Here is a 23357-nt window from a genome sequence, read left to right as displayed (position 1 = left end):
TTATATTTTATAAGTTTTCTTCATTAATTACTTCTTGTTTTCCACTGATTCCTAAAATTTTTGTATTTGTTAAGATTTCTGTATATATTTCACTATCTTCCGAATCATAATTATCTGTTTCTTCAACATCTATTGTATTAATTTCTAATTCGTTGATTTCTATTTCTTTATTGTCTATTTCTAATTTTTCTTTAAATTGATTTATCTCATTTAATAATTTTTGTTCTTTATCTTTTCCTTCTTTTTTCTTTCTGTCTTTTTTATACAGATCTTTTAGCATTTGTAGTTCTTTTTCTAATTTAGCAATCCTACTATTTTTAGTTTCTTCTATTTTTTGTATTTCTTCTGTAATTTGTTGTTTTATTTTTCTATTTCTTTTTTTACTATCTGTTTCTTCGTTTTCATTTTCTATTCTCACCATGGATATCAGTTTATCTTCTAATTTTAATTCTTCTTTTTTCTAGCATTAAATATAAATGTTCACCTATTTTCTTATATCTTCTTTCTAGATTAAAAAATACTATTTTTATTTTTAATCTTTTGTGATTTTCATATATTTTTTCATCTATTATAAATTCTTCTTTGTTCATTATATTGTAAATAGTTCATGTTGATATATATATATATTCTAAACTATCTATTTGTGATTCTAAATTTGATATTTCATCTTTTTGTGCATTTTTGAGTTTTTACTAACTCCGGTAAATATATTATAAAGTAGTCTTTCTATTCTTATTTTTAATTTTTTATGTTTTTTAGAAATAATATATTTTAATTCTTTGTATTTTTATACTTTATTCATTTAAACTATATTTATAATATTTTGGTGCATATCTAAATCTGATTTTATCATAATTAGATGGTATGTGTCTCGGTCTTCTAGATTTTAAACGAATTATTAATTTTTTTTAATACTAAATATTAAGATAATTAATTAGGCTAATCTTTGTGAATTTTCTTTCATTTTATTTAGACTTATATATTTTAAATAATTATTAATATTTAGTTGCGGTAATTTTAAATAAATAGTTATTATCAAACCTCTCAACGTGTATTCCTCCTACCTCAATAAGCTTATCCTCCCCATCATAACTCCCCCGAATTCTTCATTCAAAACCATAAAATTATCCCTCAATTCTTGTCATCTTAACCCTAAATTAATTCCCTTAATCATCCTGTTTCAATTGTTGATTCGTTAATCGATCTCATTCAAGATGGTGTTAGCACAATTAGGAGGGAGCATAACACGTGCTCTCCAGCAAATGAGCAATGCTACAATCATTGATGAGAAAGTTCTGAATGAATGCCTTAACGAAATCACGCGTGCCCTTCTTCAAGCTGATGTTCAGTTTAAGCTTGTACGTGATATGGCCACCAATATAAAGAAAATTGTCAATCTTGATGATCTTGCCGCTGGACATAACAAGCGAAGGATAATCCAACAGGTTGGTTCGTTTACTTTTAAGTTGGAGTTTTTCGTGTCAATATTGAATCTTTTTGGTTAGAGCATAGAAATGGGCAGGTCGGTGCACTAACAGCTTGTTTAGATGGTTGTTACTCATTTTATTGCATTCTGTTGTTAATTTAAATACAATGTTTGTTTTGATTGTTACTTAAATTTAAATACCATTAAATTCGTCATTAGGTAACAATGAAAAGTCAACAACCGATATGGTGTGATTACATCGCTACCTTATATTTTTTTCTCACGTTGTATTTGCTTTTTATTGATAAATCCTATTTTATACTTTATTCTACCTTTTTATAGTAGCCCTACCTCACACCTTACTTTTTCTAGGTTTATCCTTCAAATTATTAATGTAATGCAACTACGTAGAATGATACAATCTATCCAAATATTGTATTTATTAAAATAATACAGTAGTTATATACAATACAACATATAATGAAACAATACATAACAACCATCCAAATAGCGTGTAAATCTCCCGCTATGTGTGGGGTTCGGGGAAGGGCCTAACTACAAGGATGTATTGTACACGGCGTTAGCTTGCACTTCTGCCAAGGGCTGTTTCCACGACTTGAATTTGTGACTTTCCGGTCACATGGCATAAGTTTTACCAGTTACTCCAAGGTTCCCCTTCTTTTTGGTTAGAGTGTGTTTCTAGTAAGTCAAAACTCTTTGCTTATTTTGGATTAAGTTTTCTAGCCCGGAATGGAAATCTTGAGTAAGTATATATCTAAAGGGTGAGAACTGCGAATACTAGCTTTAGCCATTAGCAGTGGTACACAAGCTCTAACTATACGATCAACCATATAATAGTAATGTTATTAAATAGCATCTGTTATAGTGTTCTTCTAGATTTCAATATTTAACTGTTATCAAAAAATAATTATGAAATGTTGGTTTATAAGGGAAAGGAAGAAAGACATAAATACATAGTTCTACGTCTTCCTGTTTAAATACAAATAGCTGGATTTGGTATATTTAGTTTTAAGCATGCAGTTGAAATTGAGTTAGTAAAGTGTTGAGATGGATTGTTTGAAGGATTTATATTTTTGGACTTCTCTTTCACTTGTCTTCGGAGGAGGCCACTCAGGAAAAAACACTAGGTGATTCTTTCCAAGCCTTGGTAGACAAAGTTACTCGGTACTTGTGCTGGTGGTAGGTGGTAGGTAGCATGTGCCCCACGGAATTAGCTAAGTGTGCACAAGAACCCAACACCACTATTATCCAAAAATAAAAATTGATGTTATGTTGCGTGGAAAAAACTTGTACGCCTGCGTGTCGGTCCTTCCGTCCTAAATTACATGATAATCTTTCCATTTTGATTCATCAAATGTTCGATAACACTTCATTTTTATACAATTGCCACAACCGTCAAGAAATCAAATTCACTAAGTAATTCAAATCATTCACGTATTCTTTATGAAACTGACTATTCAACCAATACTTTAGTATCTTTCTTCTTCACCTTCATTTGCTCTGGGGAGTCCAGTTAGCTATTCATTACCTCATCAATATTGTCCATAGGAAGTTGACCAATCATATTTGTGAGCCTTGTAATGATGCCTCAGTGTTAAATTGTATTTGATGAATACTAGATCATTGAAACACTTTAGGATTAGTCTATTCCTCTTCTTGTATGAATCTGCAAATAAGTTTTGGCAAGTAAAGTGTTGGGGTAGTTGTGATATAATTTAGTTATCTCAATATACTAAATCTTTCTTCAGTTCCTATCACATTTGGGTAATCTACATGTTAGACTTGATCTTTGATGGCAAAATTTGGAAGAGTGGAGTGGAAGAACCATTTTGGTTCCACTATTCAACTGTAGAAGTAGAACATATATTCAAAAGTTAGTAATTACAAAAAAAAAAATAACATAAAAGTTAAAGGTGTAAAGATGCATAGAGGCACTCACTCACCTAGTGACCTCGTTTTTCTTTGTCCAATAGCCATTGCAATTCTAAAAAGTTCCTCAGCGTTCTTGTAATATAAGTTGCTCCATTATAATATCTTGCTCAGTAATATCATGGACCAACTTAGGAACAAATTCATGGAAATCCATTTCACACTTCTGAATCTAGTAAATCCTTCTCTAGGTTATCATAAAAAGTATCGGGTTCAAGATATGCCCAGCTGCATGCATGGTAATGAGGTTGATCTGACCACCTACTATCAATAATCTCAAAGACTTTTTTATATTTCTGCTCATCACCATTAATGATTCTTTGGTAGCCTTGATACCTATCCATAGCTTCATTACGGTAGCCCACTGGTGGATTTTGCTCCCATCCCCAAATGCTGTACATCTATCGAAGGACCACCCACGTAAGAACATGAAGAACGCTATTCTAAAAGGTAGGAGAAATAATAATGTTTCCAATTTCTTTGCCCAGATTCCTTTGCAAATTTCCTAGTGTTGTATTATGATGAAGTGAAGAACCTTCTCAAGTTATTCTCCCTTCACATGTTCTGAGCATTTTGGGAAAGGTGTGACTTCGTTATAACTACCAATTAGATGTTGTTTATGATGGAAGATTCCCCCTTTGCTAATGTTATTGAAAAACAGACATGTAAATAAGCTTTTATCTAGCTCACTACTTTGTTTCACAAGTCCAAGCTGTGTCTCTCATTTGATTGGATGATGCCATTTATAATCACTGTTAAGAGAATAAAACTAGAAACATCTATTATAACTCAAAGATAGTTATTATTGCCTACGGAAAAATGGAACGAAACAAAGAAACTGTGAAGTATCTTAGGCTTAAATTAACAAACTGAAAATGTAAAATTTTAGTAAATTAATAAACTGAAAAAGAAAAAGGGAAAAAAGCTGAAGAAGAAGAAGAAATAAGAGAAGAAAAGGGGAAAAAGCTGAAGAAGAAAATTGTCGCAGAAGCTTGAACTTGAAGAAAGAATGGGAAAAATAAAGGACTGCCAGCAATATACACAACAGTGAAGAAGAATGCAGAAGAAAGTACCTGACCAATTTCGAACCCTAGATAGTCGCAGCCAACTGAATTTCAACCCTAGGTTGAACTTGAAGTCGATCGAGATGATGAACGTTGGGGTTGATGGAGCCATATAATGCTCTTCAACGTTTTTTCTGAAAGCAAGTCCCGACGTTTCTTGCTTCTTCCAGTAGGCTTCTTTCTTCAAAACAGAGATGAAGCGAGCAGTTCAGCTTCTCTTTGATTTAGCAACTCTTCCCAGGCTTGAAGCGCGCAATGCTCACTTCGCTTCGCTTCATCGCTCATTCTCTTTTTACAACTTTGCTTGTCACATTCTTTTATTAAGACTCTTTTCTTCTCATGTATAGGCGGTTTTTAATGAGCTCTGCAAAATATTGGATCCTGGGAAGCCTTCTTTTACACCGAGAAAAGGGAAACCCAGTGTTATAATGTTTGTTGGTTTGCAAGGTGAGTTAATACAACTTTGTATATTTATATCATATGATACCTTAGAATTTAGTGCCTATCACATAACAGGGAAGCTTTCAAAGTGGCTATTGGAATTTGACTGACTACATATGCCATATCCCCTTCCATTTTTCTGTTTCTTCTTTTTCACTGCTTAAGATGGATAGCGTAATTTTTTTTTTATAATTTATCACAGGGTCTGGAAAAACAACAACATGTACAAAGTATGCATATTACCACCAGAAAAAAGGTTGGAAACCAGCTTTAGTCTGTGCTGATACATTCAGAGCTGGTGCTTTCGATCAATTGAAGCAGAATGCCACAAAAGCTAAGATACCTTTTTATGGAAGGTATCTCCTCTTCTAAATCTACCAGTGGTACCGTCTCTTTGCATTCACGGAAGGTTGAGAGGCTACAATCTGTTGATCATGAATGTTCTCCTTCGTACTTTCTGAAGGCATTCTACATACTGATTAGTTAATTCAATTGATAAACAATGTTATAGGCATAGGGTTCACATATTTTAAAGTAAATTTAGATAAAGAATCGGAGCACAAAGTGCGAGCTGCATTTTTTCTGTGCCAACACTCGTCAAAGAGATTACTTATATTAAAAAGAAGATTTCTCAAAGAGATTAAAGTTAATAGCTGTCTGCTGACTGAATCAGTATGCAATGTGTAAAAAAATGAAACATTTCCTTCTAATTTGGCACAGGGTTACATATCTGTTTCAATTTGCTTTTTATTTTCATTTTTGAACAGAAGTCCTTACGCTACCTGCTTTTGTGGGGCAAGTCTTTAAGCTAGTTTGCTCAAGAGCTCTCACCGCTGAGAGACCAGTGAACTCGTTATTCCTAATTGCTTCAACCCTCCTTAAAAAGAGAAAGAACATCCTCAACTGTTTTTGAATGGATTAAGTAGTCTGCTATTAGTAGTTAATAATTTAGGTGGTGTTGGACTACATTTCTGTTCTAAGCAAAACTATAGGTGGTGTTGCATTATGATTTAATGAATGTTTCTGCAACAGTTACACGGAGTCGGACCCTGTCAAAATAGCAGTTGCTGGTGTTGAAACATTTAAGAAGGAAAATTGTGATCTAATAATTGTTGATACAAGTGGGCGCCACAAACAAGAAGCTGCTCTTTTTGAAGAGATGCGACAAGTTGCCGAAGCAACGGTATGTTTTATATGCTCCAGGTATATGGTTAGCTCGAATAAAAAATGCTAATTTTCCTATTTGGTTTCCAGAAACCAGATCTTGTGATATTTGTTATGGATAGCAGTATTGGTCAAGCTGCCTTTGATCAAGCTCAAGCATTTAAACAAAGTGTCGCAGTTGGAGCTGTAATTGTTACTAAGATGGATGGCCATGCAAAAGGTGGTGGTGCCCTCAGTGCGTAAGTTTCCTTGCTATTTTTGCAGCAGTTATAAAGTATACCTTCTATTGATAATGATCATTTGTGCAACTAAATAAAATATGCCTTCGAGCACATCTGGCAACTTCAAGGATTACAAAATTTACCATGTCAGTTGCAGTATTTTAATTTAATTTGTTCTTTTCTTATGTAACATCCCTTTCTATAACCTCGTTCAGTTACATAACCGTTCATCTGAGCTATAGAACACGTTCCTGTTGAAAATTAATATTCTTTATTACCCACCAAAAAAGGATTAATATTCATTATCTGACAAGTTTGATGAGTTGATCCAAACAAGTGATGCAATTTGTATGGGAAAAAAATTAGATGCTGGTTAAGGCTTGAAATTAAAGGTTCCAAATCTGGTTCCTACTGCACTAAAAGGCTAAAGCCACAACTACTGTTTTCTGTTTAAGATATATACATTTTTAAAAAAGGTTTGATCAAGCCACAAATTCTACTGCCCTGATATGTCCATCTTTTGCTTACAAGCATTTCTTTTTCATATTTTGAATTTTTAAATTGGATCTTGCTTCACAAAATAGCTCTACGCAATGAAACTTAGAACCTAATTTTGGGAGTGAACAAAATATATTTATCTGATACTTTCCTATGCAGAGTCGCTGCTACAAAAAGTCCTGTCATTTTTATCGGAACTGGTGAACACATGGACGAGTTTGAAGTTTTCGACGTTAAACCATTTGTCAGCCGTCTCTTAGGTTTGCATCTCTTTTGTCTTCCTTCACTCTGCTTGGATACATCTTCATCCCTCTATCCCAATTTGATTTTTTTCCCTGAACCATCTCTGCTTATTCGAGGTACTAATTATTCGTGGCCCGTGCTTTAAATATAAAAATAATAATATTTTAATTTAAAAAATTTAATTTGTATTATATTCTTTTACTACATAATTAATAAAATTTGTATAATATTGTGGGGCAAAAGTTTATGCTAATTAAATGTGGTGATTTTGATCTAGTGTTAAAAAAATTAAGGAAAAATAACAAAACTCATTAAATAAGTCTAAAGAATTAATTTGGATTATATATATAGATTATGCCTAAATATATTAAATTTTTTAAAAAATATTAAGTTGATCCAAATTAATTTAGCTTCAAAAAATTAATTAAAATGACATTTGGAAAATGAAAAGTATCAAATAAATTAAAACAAATGAGAGTAATTAGTAAGATATAGTAAATGCTTCAACTTTAAAATGAAATGTAGTTTCAAAGTTGCAAATGTATAATTACAAATAATTCAAAGGGTAATCTATACTCCTTCTAGTCCATAGTATATGATACTTTTAGATTGGACATAACCCTTAAGAAATTAGTTATCCTAAGAAAGTAAGATGTATTTTCACCAAGTTACCCTTACTTAAGTAATATCAATTTATATTGATTTCTTAATTTTATAAAATTTTATTTATCTAAATAAAGATAAATATATTTATCTTAATTTCTCCTTTAGGAGAGAATCTTTTTTGGCAATTCTTTAATTTTAACTTTAATATAATATGTTTAATATCACAAGATTAAAAGATATTTTGGTATATTTAAATTTTTTCATTACTTTCATATTCGTTTCAAATTAAAACCAAACACACAAATTGAAATGGAGAGAGTTCGCCACATGTTTCATTTTACTTGGTTGATATATCAAAAATAAGTGTTTCATTCTACCGATCCATTTTAACAAATTAAGAGAGTATTATAGTGTTTTTTTATCCATATTACTCTTAATATTAAATAACTATTTAAGTAATCATAATTAAATTTAGGATTTTGAAACATCATTAATAAAATTAATTTAATAAAATACATTTTTAATCAAAAGAAATTTTACTTCCTCCATTCCTAAATAAGTGCTCCTTTTGGCTTGGACACACCCTTTAATAAAGTTTTCACTTCTAGAAAATTAAAGATTACTTTACCAACTTACTCCTAATTAAATTTCATCTCTTTCTAAATTTACATTGATTACTATATTTAAATTCAGGGGCATATAAATTTTATGATTAAAATACTTTTAAAAGTTTAGATATATATTTATTTATGAGAGGCTAGCTTTGGATGATTTTAGGCGGGGTAGGGGTAGGTCGAAGACGTACTGGGGAGAGGTGATTAGGCGGGACATAGAGCAGTTACAGCTCACTGAGGACATGACCCTAGATAGGAAGATCTGGAGGACGCGAATTAGGGCAGAAGGCTAGGGTCAGTTTGGGTCGCTAGTGTAGGGCATTACTTGGTGGGGGTATTATTCTTGTTATGATACCTTGTTTCATGCTTTATTACGAATCTGTTTACTTTTCTCTGTTTACTATTACTTGTGGGTGTCATATTTATGTTATGCCATCTTGTTCCATGCTTTACTATGAATTTATTTATTATTCCGTGTCTCGAGCCGGGGGTTTATCGGAAACAGTCTTTCTACTTTTCTAGAGGTAGAGGTATGGATTGCGTACATCTTACCCTCCCCAGACCTCACTATGTGGGAATATACTGGGTTTGTTGTTTTTTCTTTTTTAGATATATATTTATTTAAGAACAAAATTATAATAAAAAAAAACACATAAAAAAATGGACGAAGTAAGAATTATAATTAGATATGAATGAAAATGGTAAAGGAGTAAGAAAAGATAACAAAAACTATGTAAAATATCAATTGGATACTCCAATTAGAAATGACCACTTAGAAATGAATTTTAAAAAGAAAAAATGGATGCAAAATGACAATAGGCCCATATTTAACAATTTGTACTAACATAACAAGTTTAATATTATTATAATAGTAATGTGAGGACGACCAAATTTGGTCATCCTCACTTATAATATATAATATATAATATATATATATATATATATATATATATATATTATAACAATATGTTGCTGATGTCTATTATCCTATCGTCTCACTCTCCATCAGGCATGGGCGACTGGTCTGGCTTCATGGACAAGATACATGAAGTTGTCCCGATGGATCAGCAGCCTGAGTTTCTTCAGAAGCTATCGGAAGGACATTTTACCTTGAGGATAATGTACGAGCAATTTCAAAACATACTTAAAATGGGTCCAATTGGCCAGGTTTGCTACTTGCTTGCTTAAAATTTTCTGAAGTCGAAAAATTCTATTTTTCAGTAGTTTTTGGTGTCAACTTAGCATTTGGGTTAGGAAAGTGTCAAGACTCAAAATCCCAGGGATCATGAGGCACCTTCCCAGACCCAGCCACGGTAGGTAAGCGGTAAGCCAGCCCACTAACCACAAAATGATTCGATACGAAATAGAATAACCGAAAACTGAAAAACAATACTCGAAAATAGAGCAACTCCAGCAATATCCCAAAAGATGAAAGATACAACTTAATTTCAAGATGAGTGTCCATGAATATAGAGCGACTCTAATGTCAAATGTGGCAACTGGGAAATAAATACCACTATCTTTGAGGGAAATAAAGACTTAAAAGTAATATAATAGATGAAGCCTGGAGTCCGCTTCGAACCAGAAGCTCACCACGACTTCGAAAGGCTATCGAACAATGCACGATCAGGATCCTCGGGGAGTACTCCTACTAGAATCTGCACCGAAAGGGTACAAAGAGTAGGAGTGAGTACGACCTGCTTGTATAGTGGGCATCATAGGTCAACTGAGCTTTTGGTAGACAACTATCAAATGAAAAATATTAATGAAGTAAATGCACTACATACATAAAAGTCCTAAGCTGATCAAGCCGCATCAAATGCACAATATATGAATGTCTCAATTATAATATATACACCAATTTGTGAATATATCCCAATCACTATTGTCAACCAAAGAGAAGGTGAAATGCAATGCAATGATATGGAGTGAATGCAATGGCCAAAGTACACCTGATATACACCTTCCGAGCCTAAGCTTCGGGGAAAGGACCTATGGGGGTTCGCAACCCATATACCGATCACAATCTCAATGTACAATCTTGCCATCACATCCCTTAATCAAGTCATTTTATAAGGTGGTTCATTTTCTTTCACAAAGAATCCATGTTTATCAGTAGTACCACTTGCATGAATCAAGAATAAATGAGTATGCATAAAGTATATGAACCAAATCAAATCTCAATAAATCATGATATAAGCCCCCACACGAGCATCACAATGACAAAATCAACTTAAAATACTGACAAATCCTCACCCCCACATGGGCATCACAACAGTGAAAAGAACCAATTAATACACTAATAAGGTCAACATAAACCCCCACACGGGCATCACAATAAGAATAAGCCCCCACACGGGCATCATAATAAGAATAATCACCCTAATTAATAATACAATCATCACAAGCCCCACACAGGCATCACAATAGTAGTAATCAATTGAGACACTAATACGGTCAATACAAGCCCCCACATTGGCATCACACTGATAATAATCAATCCAAATAACGTAAAAACCAAGGATTCACCCAACCCATAACATACTTTACATGATAAGTTCTCTACCCAGCAAAGTCTTGAAGAAAGTTAAGTCATAACCTACCTCTAAGTCGGAACGCGAGCCTGAAACACTCGGCACGAAGCCTTCCCCTTTCGAGAGACCTCAGAACGCTCTCAATGTATAAAAAATGGCTTCTACACGTAAATATGAGTCTATTACCCATATTGACATACTTTTGTTCCGGGTCCAAAAACCCAACTTGAAATCAACCTCGAAAATAAAAGGTAAAACTAATTTTTTTTTTTGTAGAAAATTAGTTTACCCATAGTCTAAAGAGTTCAAATTTAAGATCCCATCGAAAATGGAGTTGAAATCGAGTTAGAAATTATCAAAATACCATTGTTTCATTTTACCAGGAAAACCTCAAAATTCCAAGTTTAAAATCCATGATTTGAGTGAAATCATGAGATAATCAATGGGGTTTATGTAAAGGTAGTATAGAAATCATACCCATAGGTTAAGGGACTTGAGTTTGAAGTTTGGATGAAAATGGAGTAAGATTTGATTCTTAACTTCAAACCGTTAACCTTGACAATTCGAGGTAAAATAATGAGATAAACAAAATTTTAAGGTTTGGGAACTTACCCCTTTTTAAGACGAAGAAAATGCATCAACAATCACCGAAAACGGAGCTCTAGTGGAGGAAAGAAGTGACATAAACGTGAAGAAAAGCTGATTTTTAAGTCACTGTACAGTGCAACTACCGCGCTAATGTGGTTACCTGCACACTTCCTCAGCGCTAACAACGCCCTCATCAGATACCAAAAAATCAACAATTTTTAAAACTTGTTTTTAACCCCTGGAACTCATCTGAAACCCTATGGACACGAACCAATAGTGCAAGTCGATCATAAAACACATTTCAAACCTAATGGAATCGTTGGATTTCTCAACAGTGGTGGTTTGTAACAAATGTTGACCAAAGTCTACCTTAGGACATCATAACCAACTTCTGGTCTAAAAGCTCAAAGTCATACCGAAAGCCTCGAGATCTGAACTAAACATGTTATCAATCCAAGTTCGACATTTCGGAGTTGATGGAATTGATGGAATTTTCATCTGACGCTCTGATCACTGAAAGCTTCCTAAAATCAAAAACTTGCAGAAAACATAGTCGGACACTTCGGCAACCGCACCACCCACTCCCTGACTCGCCCCGAACTTCGGGCCATGTCGTATGGGCACCTCAAGCGTACATGTACTGGAGGTCGCCCCGTAACCCAACCTAAACACCTCATCATAGCATGTGAGCCGAAGGAACTCCAATTCACAGGTTAAGACCGCGGAACAATATCATAAGTCAATATTAGATTCATTATGATAACTACGCCCAAGTTCACAGTTGTTCACAACACCTCTATACAAAACTGAAATCAATAAGTATATATATCGGGACAAGCCCCTGACTATAGCCAAACAAAGTCTTAAAGATACTAAGTCTAAAGATAAGGACTAAGAGATGAATGTCTTTCGGATGTAAGGAAGCTCACCTCTTCAAGTCAATGCACGAACCGCTTGATCGTCTAATCATTGTGCAGGTAAAGAAGAAGATGCTCTGGTCCCTACGTCGCTTGGGGACGTAGCGTCCGGAGATTGTTAGCAGTGGGAACGCTAGCATGTAACTTAAGGGTAAGGATAAAATAACACCATCATTTAACAAGAAGTCAATATATCATTATCTCTCAACATCAAGTCAACATAGATATATGATCATTCATATTCATATACTTACCCTTACACATAGGTATTCCACATGCTAATCAAGAGACCAAGGCTCAACATCATTCTTGAACATATACTCATAGCATGTATTCTCAAATCATTAATTCATGAGACATGGAGTGAAGAACTTTCAACCAAGTTAGCCCATTCGACCAACCTCAATTCCATCTCCCTGGACTAGGAACTCGAATCGCTAGTCGTCTCACCGGTCTAGGAACTCGAATCATTAGTCGTGTCATTTCATTGAACTAGGAGCTCGAATCGCTAGTCATATCATCGGTCTAGGAACTCAAATCACTAGTCGTGTCATTAGACGAGGTATTATTCTAACCTTAAGAGATCTCTTCGGACTAGAAACTCAAATCTCTAGTCATATGACCGGTCTAGGAACTCGAATCACTAGCCATGTCATTGACGAGGAACTCGAATCACTCGTTTCATAGGACTAGAAACTCGAATCACTACTCTCATGTCTGTGAGAAATAGTGGAGAAAATTTTATTATTGGATTGTGTGTCTACATAATTACATTGACATCCTCTTTATAGACACTACATTACAATCCTTTCCCAAGTAGGATTTTGTATATTATTCCTATTCCTACTCATATTCTAATACTCCCCTTTAAGCTGGTGCATACAAGTCATATGTACCTAGCTTGTTACAAATGTAATTAATACGAGGACTGGTGAGAGACTTGGTGAAGATATCTGCAAGTTGATCACTTGACTTCACAAATTTTGTAACAATATCTCCCGAGAGTATCTTTTCTCTGACAATGTGACAGTCAATCTCTATGTGTTCGGTCCTCTTATGGAACACTGGATTAGATGCAATATGAAGGGCTACTTGATTATCAAATACAAGTTTCATCATTCCAGTTTTTCCAAATTTTAGTTCTCTCAACAATTGTTTGATTCAAACCAACTCGTAAGTTGCTGCAGCCATTGCTCGATATTAAGCTTCGGTACTAGATCGAGCCACCACACTCTATTTCTTACTCTTCCAGGACACCAAATTACCTAAAACACAATATCCGGATGTAGAACGTCTATCAGAGGGTGATCCTGCCCAATCAGCATCTGTATATCCAATGATATGCTCATGGCCTCGATCCTCGAAGAGTAGTCCTTTACCTGGAGATGACTTTATATATTGCAAAATACGAACAACTGCATCCGAATGACTATCATAAGGGGAAGTCATAAACTGACTTACAACACTCACAGGAAAAGAGATGTCGGGTTTAGTCACTGTGAGATAATTTAACTTTCCTACTAACCGCCTATACCTTCGAGGATCACTGAGTGGCTCCCCCTTTCCTGGCAGAAGTTTCGCATTTGGATCCATAGGAGTGTCAATGGGTCGACATCTCATCATTCCAGTCTTCTCAAGAATGTCTAAAGCATACTTGCATTGAGAAATAACAATACCTGATCTGGACTGAGCAACCTCAATACCTAGAAAGTATTTTAGTCTGCCGAGGTCTTTAGTCTGAAAATGCTGAAAGAGATGTTGCTTCAAGTTAGTGATACCATCTTGATCATTGTCGGTGATAACAATATCGTCAACATAAACCACCAGATAAATACACAGATTTGGTTCAGAATGGTGATAAAACACTGAATGATTAGCTTTACTACGAATCATGACAAACTCCTGAATCACTGTGCTAAACTTTCCGAACAATGCTCGAGGGGACTGTTTCAAATCATAGAGTGACTTTCACAATCGACATACAAGGCTACTAGACTCCCCCCGTGCAACAAAACCAGGTGGTTGCTCCATATAGACTTCTTCCTCAAGATCACCATGCAGAAAAACATTCTTAATGTCCAACTGATAAAGAGGCCAATGACGAACGACAACCATAGAGAGAAAAAGACGGACCGATTCTATTTTAGACATGGGAAACAAAGTGTCACTATAATCAAACCTAAATATTTGTGTATATCCTTTGGCAACAACAAGGCGAGCCTTCAGCTGATCAACCTGACCATCTGGACCAATTTTGACTGCATAAACCAAACGACAACCAACAGTAGATTTACCTGCAGGAAGGGAAACAAGCTCCTAAGTACCACTCGTATGTAAAACAGACATCTCATCAATCATAGCCTGTCTCCATCCTGAATGAGGAAGTGCTTCACCTGTAATCTTAGGGATGCAAATAGAGGACAAAGATGATACAAAAGCATAATGGGGTGATGACAAACAATGATAACTCAAGAAAGTATAATATGAGTTAGCATTACGAGTGGATCTTATACCCTTTTGAAGTGCAATTGATTGTCTAGGAGGAGGCAGGTCCGCAGTAGGGGAAGCGTCAGGTGCATGACATGGATCATCTGGGACTATTGCTGGATGTGGGCGGCGGTGATAAGTCAAAAGTGGTGGCACAACCTATGTTGCTCGGACTCTTTAAAAATGTCCATGGGTGTGTGTCGGATCCTCCAAAATCGAGCGACTTAGGGCACAACAACTGGAGATGGAGAAGAAACCTTGGATTCCTCAAAGATTGGTGTGGGTAAGACTAGAGGTATGGGTAAAACCTCAGAGATATCAAGATGATTAGAAGATGTATATTAAGGTTGAGATTCAAAGAATATGACATCGGCGGACATAAGGTAGCAACCTAGATCAGGTGAATAGCATCGATACCCTTTTTGAACTCGAGAGTAACCAAGGAAGACACATTTTAGAGCACGAGGGGCTAATTTATCTTTTCCGGGGGCTAAGTTATGAACAAAATATGTGCTTCCAAAAACACACGGGGAGATAGAGTAGAGATGTGACTGAGGGAATAGTATGGAATGGGGAACTTGATTCTGGATCGAAGATGATGGTATTTTGTTAATGGGATAGCAAGATGCGAGGATTGCATCACCCCAAAAATGCAACGGAACATGTAATTCAATGAGAAGAGTGTGAGCAGTCTCAATGAGATGCCTATTTCTGCTGAGGGGTATATGGACATGATATCTGGTGAATGATTCCTTGACGAGTCATAAACTCTTGAAACTGGGAGGATAAGTATTCTAAGGTATTATCACTACGAAAAGCACTAATAGAAACACCAAATTGATTTTGTATTTCAGCACAAAAACCTCTGAATATAGAAAATAACTCGGAACGATCTTTCATCAAGTAAACCCAAGTACATTTTGAAAAATCATCAATGAAAGTAACAAATTAACGAAATTCTAAGGGTGAACTGACTCTACTAGGACCCCAAATATCAGAATGATCTAGTGAGAAAATAAACTCTGAACGACTCTTAATACTGCGTGAAAATGTTGCAAGGGTGTTTCCTAAGTTAACACGACTCACAATCTAATGTGGATAGACTAGACAAACTAGGCACCATCTTTTGTAGCTTTGATAGACTCGGATGTCCCAAACGTTTGTGAATAAGGTCGGGAGGGTCTGTAGCGGAGCATGCTGTGAAGGAATTTGAAGAGGTAAGATGGTAATGGCCTTGTGATTTATGTCCTATGCCAATTGTCTATCCCGTTTTGCGGTCCTGCATTAGAAAAAAATCATAAAAAAAAGTTATACTACAGTGAAGGACACGTGTCAAACGACTAACAGATACAAGATTAAAGGACAAGCAGGGACATAAAGAACAGAGTCTAGAGTGACAGAAGATAAGGGTTTGGCTTGTCCAACTCCTTTTGGCTCTGTTCGGATTCCATTAGCTAAAGTAATAGTAGGAAGAGATTGTGAATAAACAATATCAGATAGAAGTGATTTGTCATCAGAAATATGATCAGAAGCACCTGAGTCCACAACCCATGATCCAAAGGTAGGAGGTTGTGCAGTTGAGGCTACTGGTAGGGATATATGCGTACTTGCTCGATACTGAAGATACTCATTATATTCCTTGTCAGATGAGTACACCCATTGATCACATGTGGTGTTAGACTGAGCAATATGAACATTTTTAGGTGGTCGACCATGCAAAGAATAGTATATTCCACGAGTATGTCCAAGCCTATTACAATAACTACACTTAGGTCGAGAATAACAGACGTCACGAGTATGTCCAAGCCTTTTACAATAACTACACCTAGGTCGAGGCCTTCCAAATCGACCTTCTCCGCGTCGATTCTTCATGGATTGTGACGTTTGATTTTCGGATCTCCTCATTAAGGGTTCAGATTTAATCATAGGACACCGAATAAAAGTAAATTAGAAAATATGTTGTCGGAATCTGGAAAAATAGTGTCCAATCGCCAGAATCTGGAAAAATAGTGTCCAATTGCCGAAATCTGGGATATGTTGCCGGAAAAGCTTTTGAAAGTCGCTGGAATTCCAACTCCGGCGATCAGAATCTGCATATAATCTCAAAAAATGAGATTGGAATGTCCAAGTGACTTTAACGGAAGAAGTATTTAGAAACTAGATCGGAAAATGCCTCACTCGCTCGGCGCGTGACCGAGATCTCGCCGGAAAATCTCACTGTTGGTGGCGCGCGAGGGCGCGTGCAAAGATGTTTTTCGGTGGTTCTCTTCGGGGTTTAGTCGCCGGAGATTATACAGCTTCGTGGTACTGTTGGTTTTCGTACAACACGTACCAAACAGAAGATGACACAAGTTGGCCACCGAAAATTGAAGCACAGTGGCCTTTTTCTTTTTCTCTCTTCAGTTTCTCACCAAATCTCTAATACCATGTGAGAAATAATGGAGAAAATATTATTATTGGATTGTGTGTCTACATAATTACATTGACATCCTATTTATAGACACTACATTACAATCCTTTCCCAAGTAGGATTTTGTATATTATTCCTATTCATACTCATATTCTAACAATATCATTAGACCAGTAACTTGAATCACTCGTTTCATTGGCATCATTGGTCGACGTTGAACTCTTGACCCATTAGCTCATGCATTCACATTCATACAATGTATGTCATATTTAAGGGCTTTGGCTTATTTAGCCAATTCAATCATCATACATTACCACATGGTCCTTATGGGAGCCTCCATTGCTCAACCATCTCAATAGGCCAATGCCTTCATTCAATTCATCATACAATTCAATTTGTGGTCCTCAAGACCCACACAAACTATTCACATATCATTAACAATATTACATTACATTTTCACCACACTTGGTTCCATACACAATTCAAGTTCATTTTCATGTTTAGGGCTTTAACCTTTCTTTAGCCATCACCTAACAAGGTTATCAATTATACAATACATGACTCATAATACCTTCATAATATCATTCAACAAACATTCTTACTCATACTCACTTGGGCAATTGCCCTAGCTCAACACATTGTCAACATACAACTAGTCATTTCACTTAGACATTTTTACACACCTTGGGTGCATACCTCTAACAAGGCCATTCTCATGGTAGAAATCATCAAGACTAGGGTTCCTCAAGAGCCTCATGTTAAACAACATACGACAAGCACCCACATATACAATCTACCATCAATAACATGTATCAACACACATATAAGCAAGAATCATCATTATTCATTGTTAGGTACAAAACTCTATTCATTTGATTCAAAACCACCATGTACACTTACTAATCCAAGTGTGAAAATACATGGGTTTTAGAGATATTTAAAGAGGGGAAAAGATACATGCCTTAAACAAGATGACACACCAACAATCTTGACTCTTCCTTGGCACTAGATGACACCTCCAACCCTAGCATCCAATCTTGCTCCAAGAAGCCCTTAGAGTATTTTTGGAATGTTTTAAGTCTTGTAAATGAAGACTTAGGAGGCTACAATGCCTTATATAGTGAGAGGGTTTAGGGTTTTAGACATGGGAAATGACCAAAAGGTCCTTGGTTAAAAGCTGAAAAGCTCACTCGTGTAGGGGTACGACTCCCCCTTATGGTTCCTTGAGCAATCGTACCCTAGGGTATAAGTGGTACCCTAACTCGTACCCTAGGCCTCTCTCCTAGGTCAACCACACCGTCGTGGGTACGAGTGGGCACCCTTGAGTCGTAATCAAAGGTGCAACTCATGCCCCAATCGTGAGCTCCATCCGTGACAAAAACAGTCCACTCGGTTTGGGGACTTCACTCTATATGTAGTGTACGACTCGTATGCATGGTTATGATCAAGGGATGGCCTTGTCGTATGGAGGACAGTATACTACCCTAACATGCTGCCTAGGATACGAAAGGGGAGGGATAAGGGTACGAATCGTGACCAAGGGTACGACTCAATGCTCCAAGTCGTACCCAACTCAGAGACACCAAAAGTTGTTTTTCAATGGTTCAAAGTCGAGGTGTTTCACTCCCGCAACACACAATTACCAAAAAGCAACTACGGGGAGGGATAAAATGGTCAAAACACCGAAAAACCTGAAAATCACCACGAGGTTTGTTACAAAAAGTTTCATCAGTATCCAATTCATTTGGAAAGAAGCAATTTAAATGTAGTTTACTACAGGTGCTTATGCCAATATGTATTTTGGTCACAATTCTTGCAGTATATATTTCCTAGGTTTGCTATATTATTCTTCTCATTCTAATAAACCATAAAATATTGATAAAATAATCTAGAACAAGCTCTTGATCATTTGCTAGTAGTTCCTTGAATACAACTGGTGGGGATTTTCAGATTAAAAAAAAAAAAGAAAAACCCCAATTTGCAGCTGCATGCTTCATTCCACTTGTAGAAGTTGACTTGATATCATTTTACATGTTAACGTTACTTCATGGTGTAGGTCTTTTCCATGCTTCCAGGATTCAGTGCAGAGTTGATGCCGAAAGGTCGTGAAAATGAAAGCCAGGCAAAAATTAAACGATACATGACAATGATGGATTCAATGACTAATGAAGGCAAGTGATCTAATTCTGTAATGTTCATGCATTCGTTGATTTTAAAATTTAGTTTGATGTTTCTATTTAAAATTATAATACAATTACAGAATTGGATAGTTCCAACCCAAAGCTTATGACAGACTCCCGAATTATGAGGATAGCTAGGGGGTCGGGCCACCCAGTGCATGAGGTGATGGAAATGATGGAGGAATACAAACGACTGGCCAAGATATGGAGTAAGATGAAGGGGCTTAAGATTCCAAAGAAGGGAGAGATGAGTGCCTTGTCTCGAAACATGAATGCACAGCACATGAGCAAAGTCTTGCCTCCACAGATGTTGAAACAAATAGGCGGCATGGGTGGTTTGCAGAGTTTGATGAAGCAAATGGGTTCTGCGAAGGACATGATGGGTGGTATGTTTGGTGGTGGGGACAAGTAAATGAAGCCACAATTGACAAGTTAAATCAAAGCCAAGTTATGCTGGCAAATTTTTTTTTGGTAAAGTATCTTAACCCTGGAGTTTCCTCCTTCCCTTTGTAGTATTGGCCATAGATTGTGGAATTTTAGGAAGCAGATCATGTCAATAGAAGGATTTATTACGAGTCCTGTAACTTCACGATTTTCTTGCTGTATTTATTTTGCGGGATACTTCACAAGTACAAATTGTTGAATATAATATTATAAATGTTAAATCTTCTGTCAGGATAATTCCTCTAACTCTCCAAATAGTCTCAGGAGTACAAGACATTTTGTTTAGCAAGGTTCTCCGTTGGACTTTCTTCATTGTTTTCCTTTGACGTATTAGTGCGGAGTGCATAAATGACTGATCTGTTTCCTCAATCTAGCATAGTAGCATTGTATATGCAAACATCCATTTCTCGAATCTTTTGTTGTCCTTGAAGAGCACCATCGAAATAGTATTGTGGGATGGTTGTGATCCCAACTTGTCTAAAGAGAGCGCTTTATTGGTCTTACCAGATGCGATGTGAATCATATTAGTTGGTGTAGTGGTCTTTCTGGTTGGACAAGAAAATCGATTTTGTGCCAGGAGCTGCATCTATTTCAGTTGAGCAGCGTATAAATACCCAGTGTGAGAAATTGACATGTTACAAGCCGATTTCATGTTACTGTAATGCCAAGGCCTACTAAATTAAACGGTGAACCAGCCAGAAATTTCTCTTCTATACAGAAAAATGGTAATATCCCATTTTATTTATAGAAAAGACATCTTTTTCCCTTGAACATCACTTTAGCACTTAAACTTAACTTATGTTTATTCATCCCCGTAACATCTTTAAATTGAATTACTTTCACCCCTTAATATATAATACCACTCTCATAACGGAGAGTGCATCACACTCGCTGACACGTCAGCGCCACATCACCGCCATGTCGGAGCCACGTAAATAAAGTATTTTTTTAATAATTTTATATATATATACATACATATTTTTAAATATATAAAAAATAGTTTAAATTAAAACAAAACCTCCCCCCATTTTCTATCTTCTTCGTAACCCCTAGTCCTACCCCTCCCCTGCCCCCCTCTCGTCCACCCACACACCTGCACACACACTCCGTTCTCCCCCATACTGCCTCACCTGCACACACACCCATCCACTTCCATCCACCCCAACACAGCCACACTTGTCAGATTTTTCGGTGAATTTTGGCCGGAAAACTCAACTCACTTAAAAAATTCAATTAATTATCAATTTGTTCAAACAAATGAATCTAAGAAAGGTGAGGAAAAAATTATGTTGGGTGTTTCTTTAACAAATGGATCTAAGAAATTTGAATGGGTGTTTAATGGAGGAAAATTTTCCTAGAATTTTCTTGTTAGTATTTTCCTCTGAATAGTTTCCATTGAATAATTTTCATTCAAATTATCCCATTTTTGAAACTGAAACTATCCCATTTTTTGTTTCCCATTTCTTTAACAAATGGATCTAAGAACTTTCTTTTGTTTTATTTCTCTTGCTAATATTAACAATGGAGGAAAAATGGGTGTTTAATAGAGGAAAATGGGTGATTCCGATTCGTGTTTCTTTAACAAATAGGTATTTAATGGAGGAAAATTTTTAATTTAGTGTCCTAGTGGGTATTTTTTGGTGGTGTTAATGGAGGAATATGAAAAAAATTTAAGGAGAGAAGTGGTGAAAAATGTATGTGAGGTTGTTAATGGAGAAATTTGGGTATTGTTGTTGATAATGATTTGAAGAAGAAGAAGAAGAAAAAAGTGTCTATTTTTTATTCTTTTAAAATTTTTTATTATATTTTAATATAATACTACTAAAATTATTTTTTTAATAAATAAATGCGTCCTTTTAAAAAATAAATGCCACGTCAGCATTAGGGGTGAAATAAATACACTTCAAAGATGTTAAGGGGGTAAATAAACGGAAGTTAAGTTTAAGTGCTAAAGTGAGTTGGGAGAACAAGTTCAGGAGGAAAAAGATGTCTTTACTCTTTTATTTTTATCAAGCAAACTAATGAGGGCTCTGCTTTTGTTTTCCAGGGGAAGTGTGACAAATTCTAATAGTCCAGAAGTTACTGTTGTCTATTCTGTTTCTCATCAATCTTCATAAAAGTTAAGTTATTATCAAAAATACTAAAAATCCATTCAAGTTTTTAAAAAATACAAAAATTTCTATTTGTACTATTTTAACTAAAGTTACAGATGTATTCTAAAAGAAGCCCATTTTTTTGGGATACAACTCGGCTGATTGAAGCTAGCGGTCTGCTCCTCCATCAATGCCGGTTTTGTAGGGGTAGTTTCTTGCCACAATTGTGTCTAACTTCTTCAGAATTTTGAAAAGAGGTAGTTCCCCCCAATTTCATCTTCACTCTCATCTTACCAAGTTCAACATTTTGTATCAAAAATTAAATTAATCTTTATCTTAAAATCTTCTAAGGTTATTCCGTTAAAATTGTTGAATAAAGACTTAGTATATTGTAATTTTCATCCTTTATCGATTTAGTTAACATAATGGATCTAGATTCAAGACCATCTTTTAGTCTTGAAATCTCTCAACTTGATAACATCAAATAAAATCAAGATGATGTTACTTTTGTTCCTGGTGTATTTGACAAAGATTCTGATGATATTCATGAAAATAAATCTAAACGCCGAAAAAATCCTGTTGTGATGAAGAAATTGCGTGAAAAGATGGCAAAAAAGATTAAGAAAAAAGGTGTAGATGATCTAAGAAAAGAGGATCTACCAGTTCAGGAGGCGTAGTTCGTGCATGATCTTAGGTGGATTTATGAACCTAAGTGTCTATCGTTCCTCTCCTCTCAGTTAGTCTTATTTGAGGATGAATGTTTCCAAGGGGGAGATATTGTAATACCCCCAAAAAAATCCAAACCAATATTAGCACCATGTTTCAATCTCATGCATAGTATATCATGATTCTTTTATAGTTTTATGATTAAGTTATATGTATATTAAGTCTTTAAATAACTCCCATCTATCAGACGAATCAAAACATTTCTTACCAATTAAATTCTTGGGAAGGATATTGCTATACTCAACTTTAAATGAGAATATCTATCGTTCTACTATGAATTTTTGATCTCATCATCACCAAAATATAGATAATTGAATTTTCTTTCCAACGATACCAATTTTTTCCAAATTCGATATCGGAGTAAAAAGTTATACCCATTTTACTCAAGTATGTCAGCCTGGAAACTGAGTGACGACTTGTCTGACGGCTTATCACATTTCTGACGACCTGTCTGACGGCTTATCATATTTCTGATGAATTATCAGCTAATGTCGTCAGCCTTAGACAGAAACTCATCAATTTCAGGTCCTAGGTGACGACCTAGGCCGACGGGTTATCACAGATCTGACAGCTTATCAACCTTGGTCGTCAGCTGATAATTTCACAACTGAGAAGTAATTTCATAGGGGTAATTTGGTCTTTTACCTCACCCTAAAGCTTACCCCCACGACATAAAACACCAAAAGCACGTATTTAGCTATTGGTATTTAGTTTCAAAAGCTCTTAACCCTCTTTGTTCCCAAGAACAAAT

General features: G+C 35.6%; 1 protein-coding gene across 1 annotated transcript; it reads left to right on the top strand.

The window, feature by feature from the left end:
• Window positions 1–1034: 1034 nt before the first annotated feature.
• Window positions 1035–20021, top strand: LOC107852052 (signal recognition particle 54 kDa protein 2). The gene is made up of 9 exons (XM_016697104.2): window positions 1035–1445; window positions 4788–4887; window positions 5084–5237; window positions 5914–6064; window positions 6136–6284; window positions 6924–7024; window positions 9237–9394; window positions 19220–19334; window positions 19424–20021. Exons 1-9 carry the CDS (start codon window positions 1215–1217, stop codon window positions 19753–19755), a joined length of 1491 nt encoding a protein of 496 aa, XP_016552590.1. The 5' UTR covers window positions 1035–1214; the 3' UTR covers window positions 19756–20021.
• The last annotated feature ends 3336 nt before the right edge of the window (window positions 20022–23357 follow it).

The sequence above is a fragment of the Capsicum annuum genome, unplaced genomic scaffold, assembly GCF_002878395.1.
Source record: "Capsicum annuum cultivar UCD-10X-F1 unplaced genomic scaffold, UCD10Xv1.1 ctg2759, whole genome shotgun sequence".
NCBI classification, from domain to species: domain Eukaryota; kingdom Viridiplantae; phylum Streptophyta; class Magnoliopsida; order Solanales; family Solanaceae; genus Capsicum; species Capsicum annuum.
This window is presented reverse-complemented; position numbering and strand designations above follow the sequence as displayed.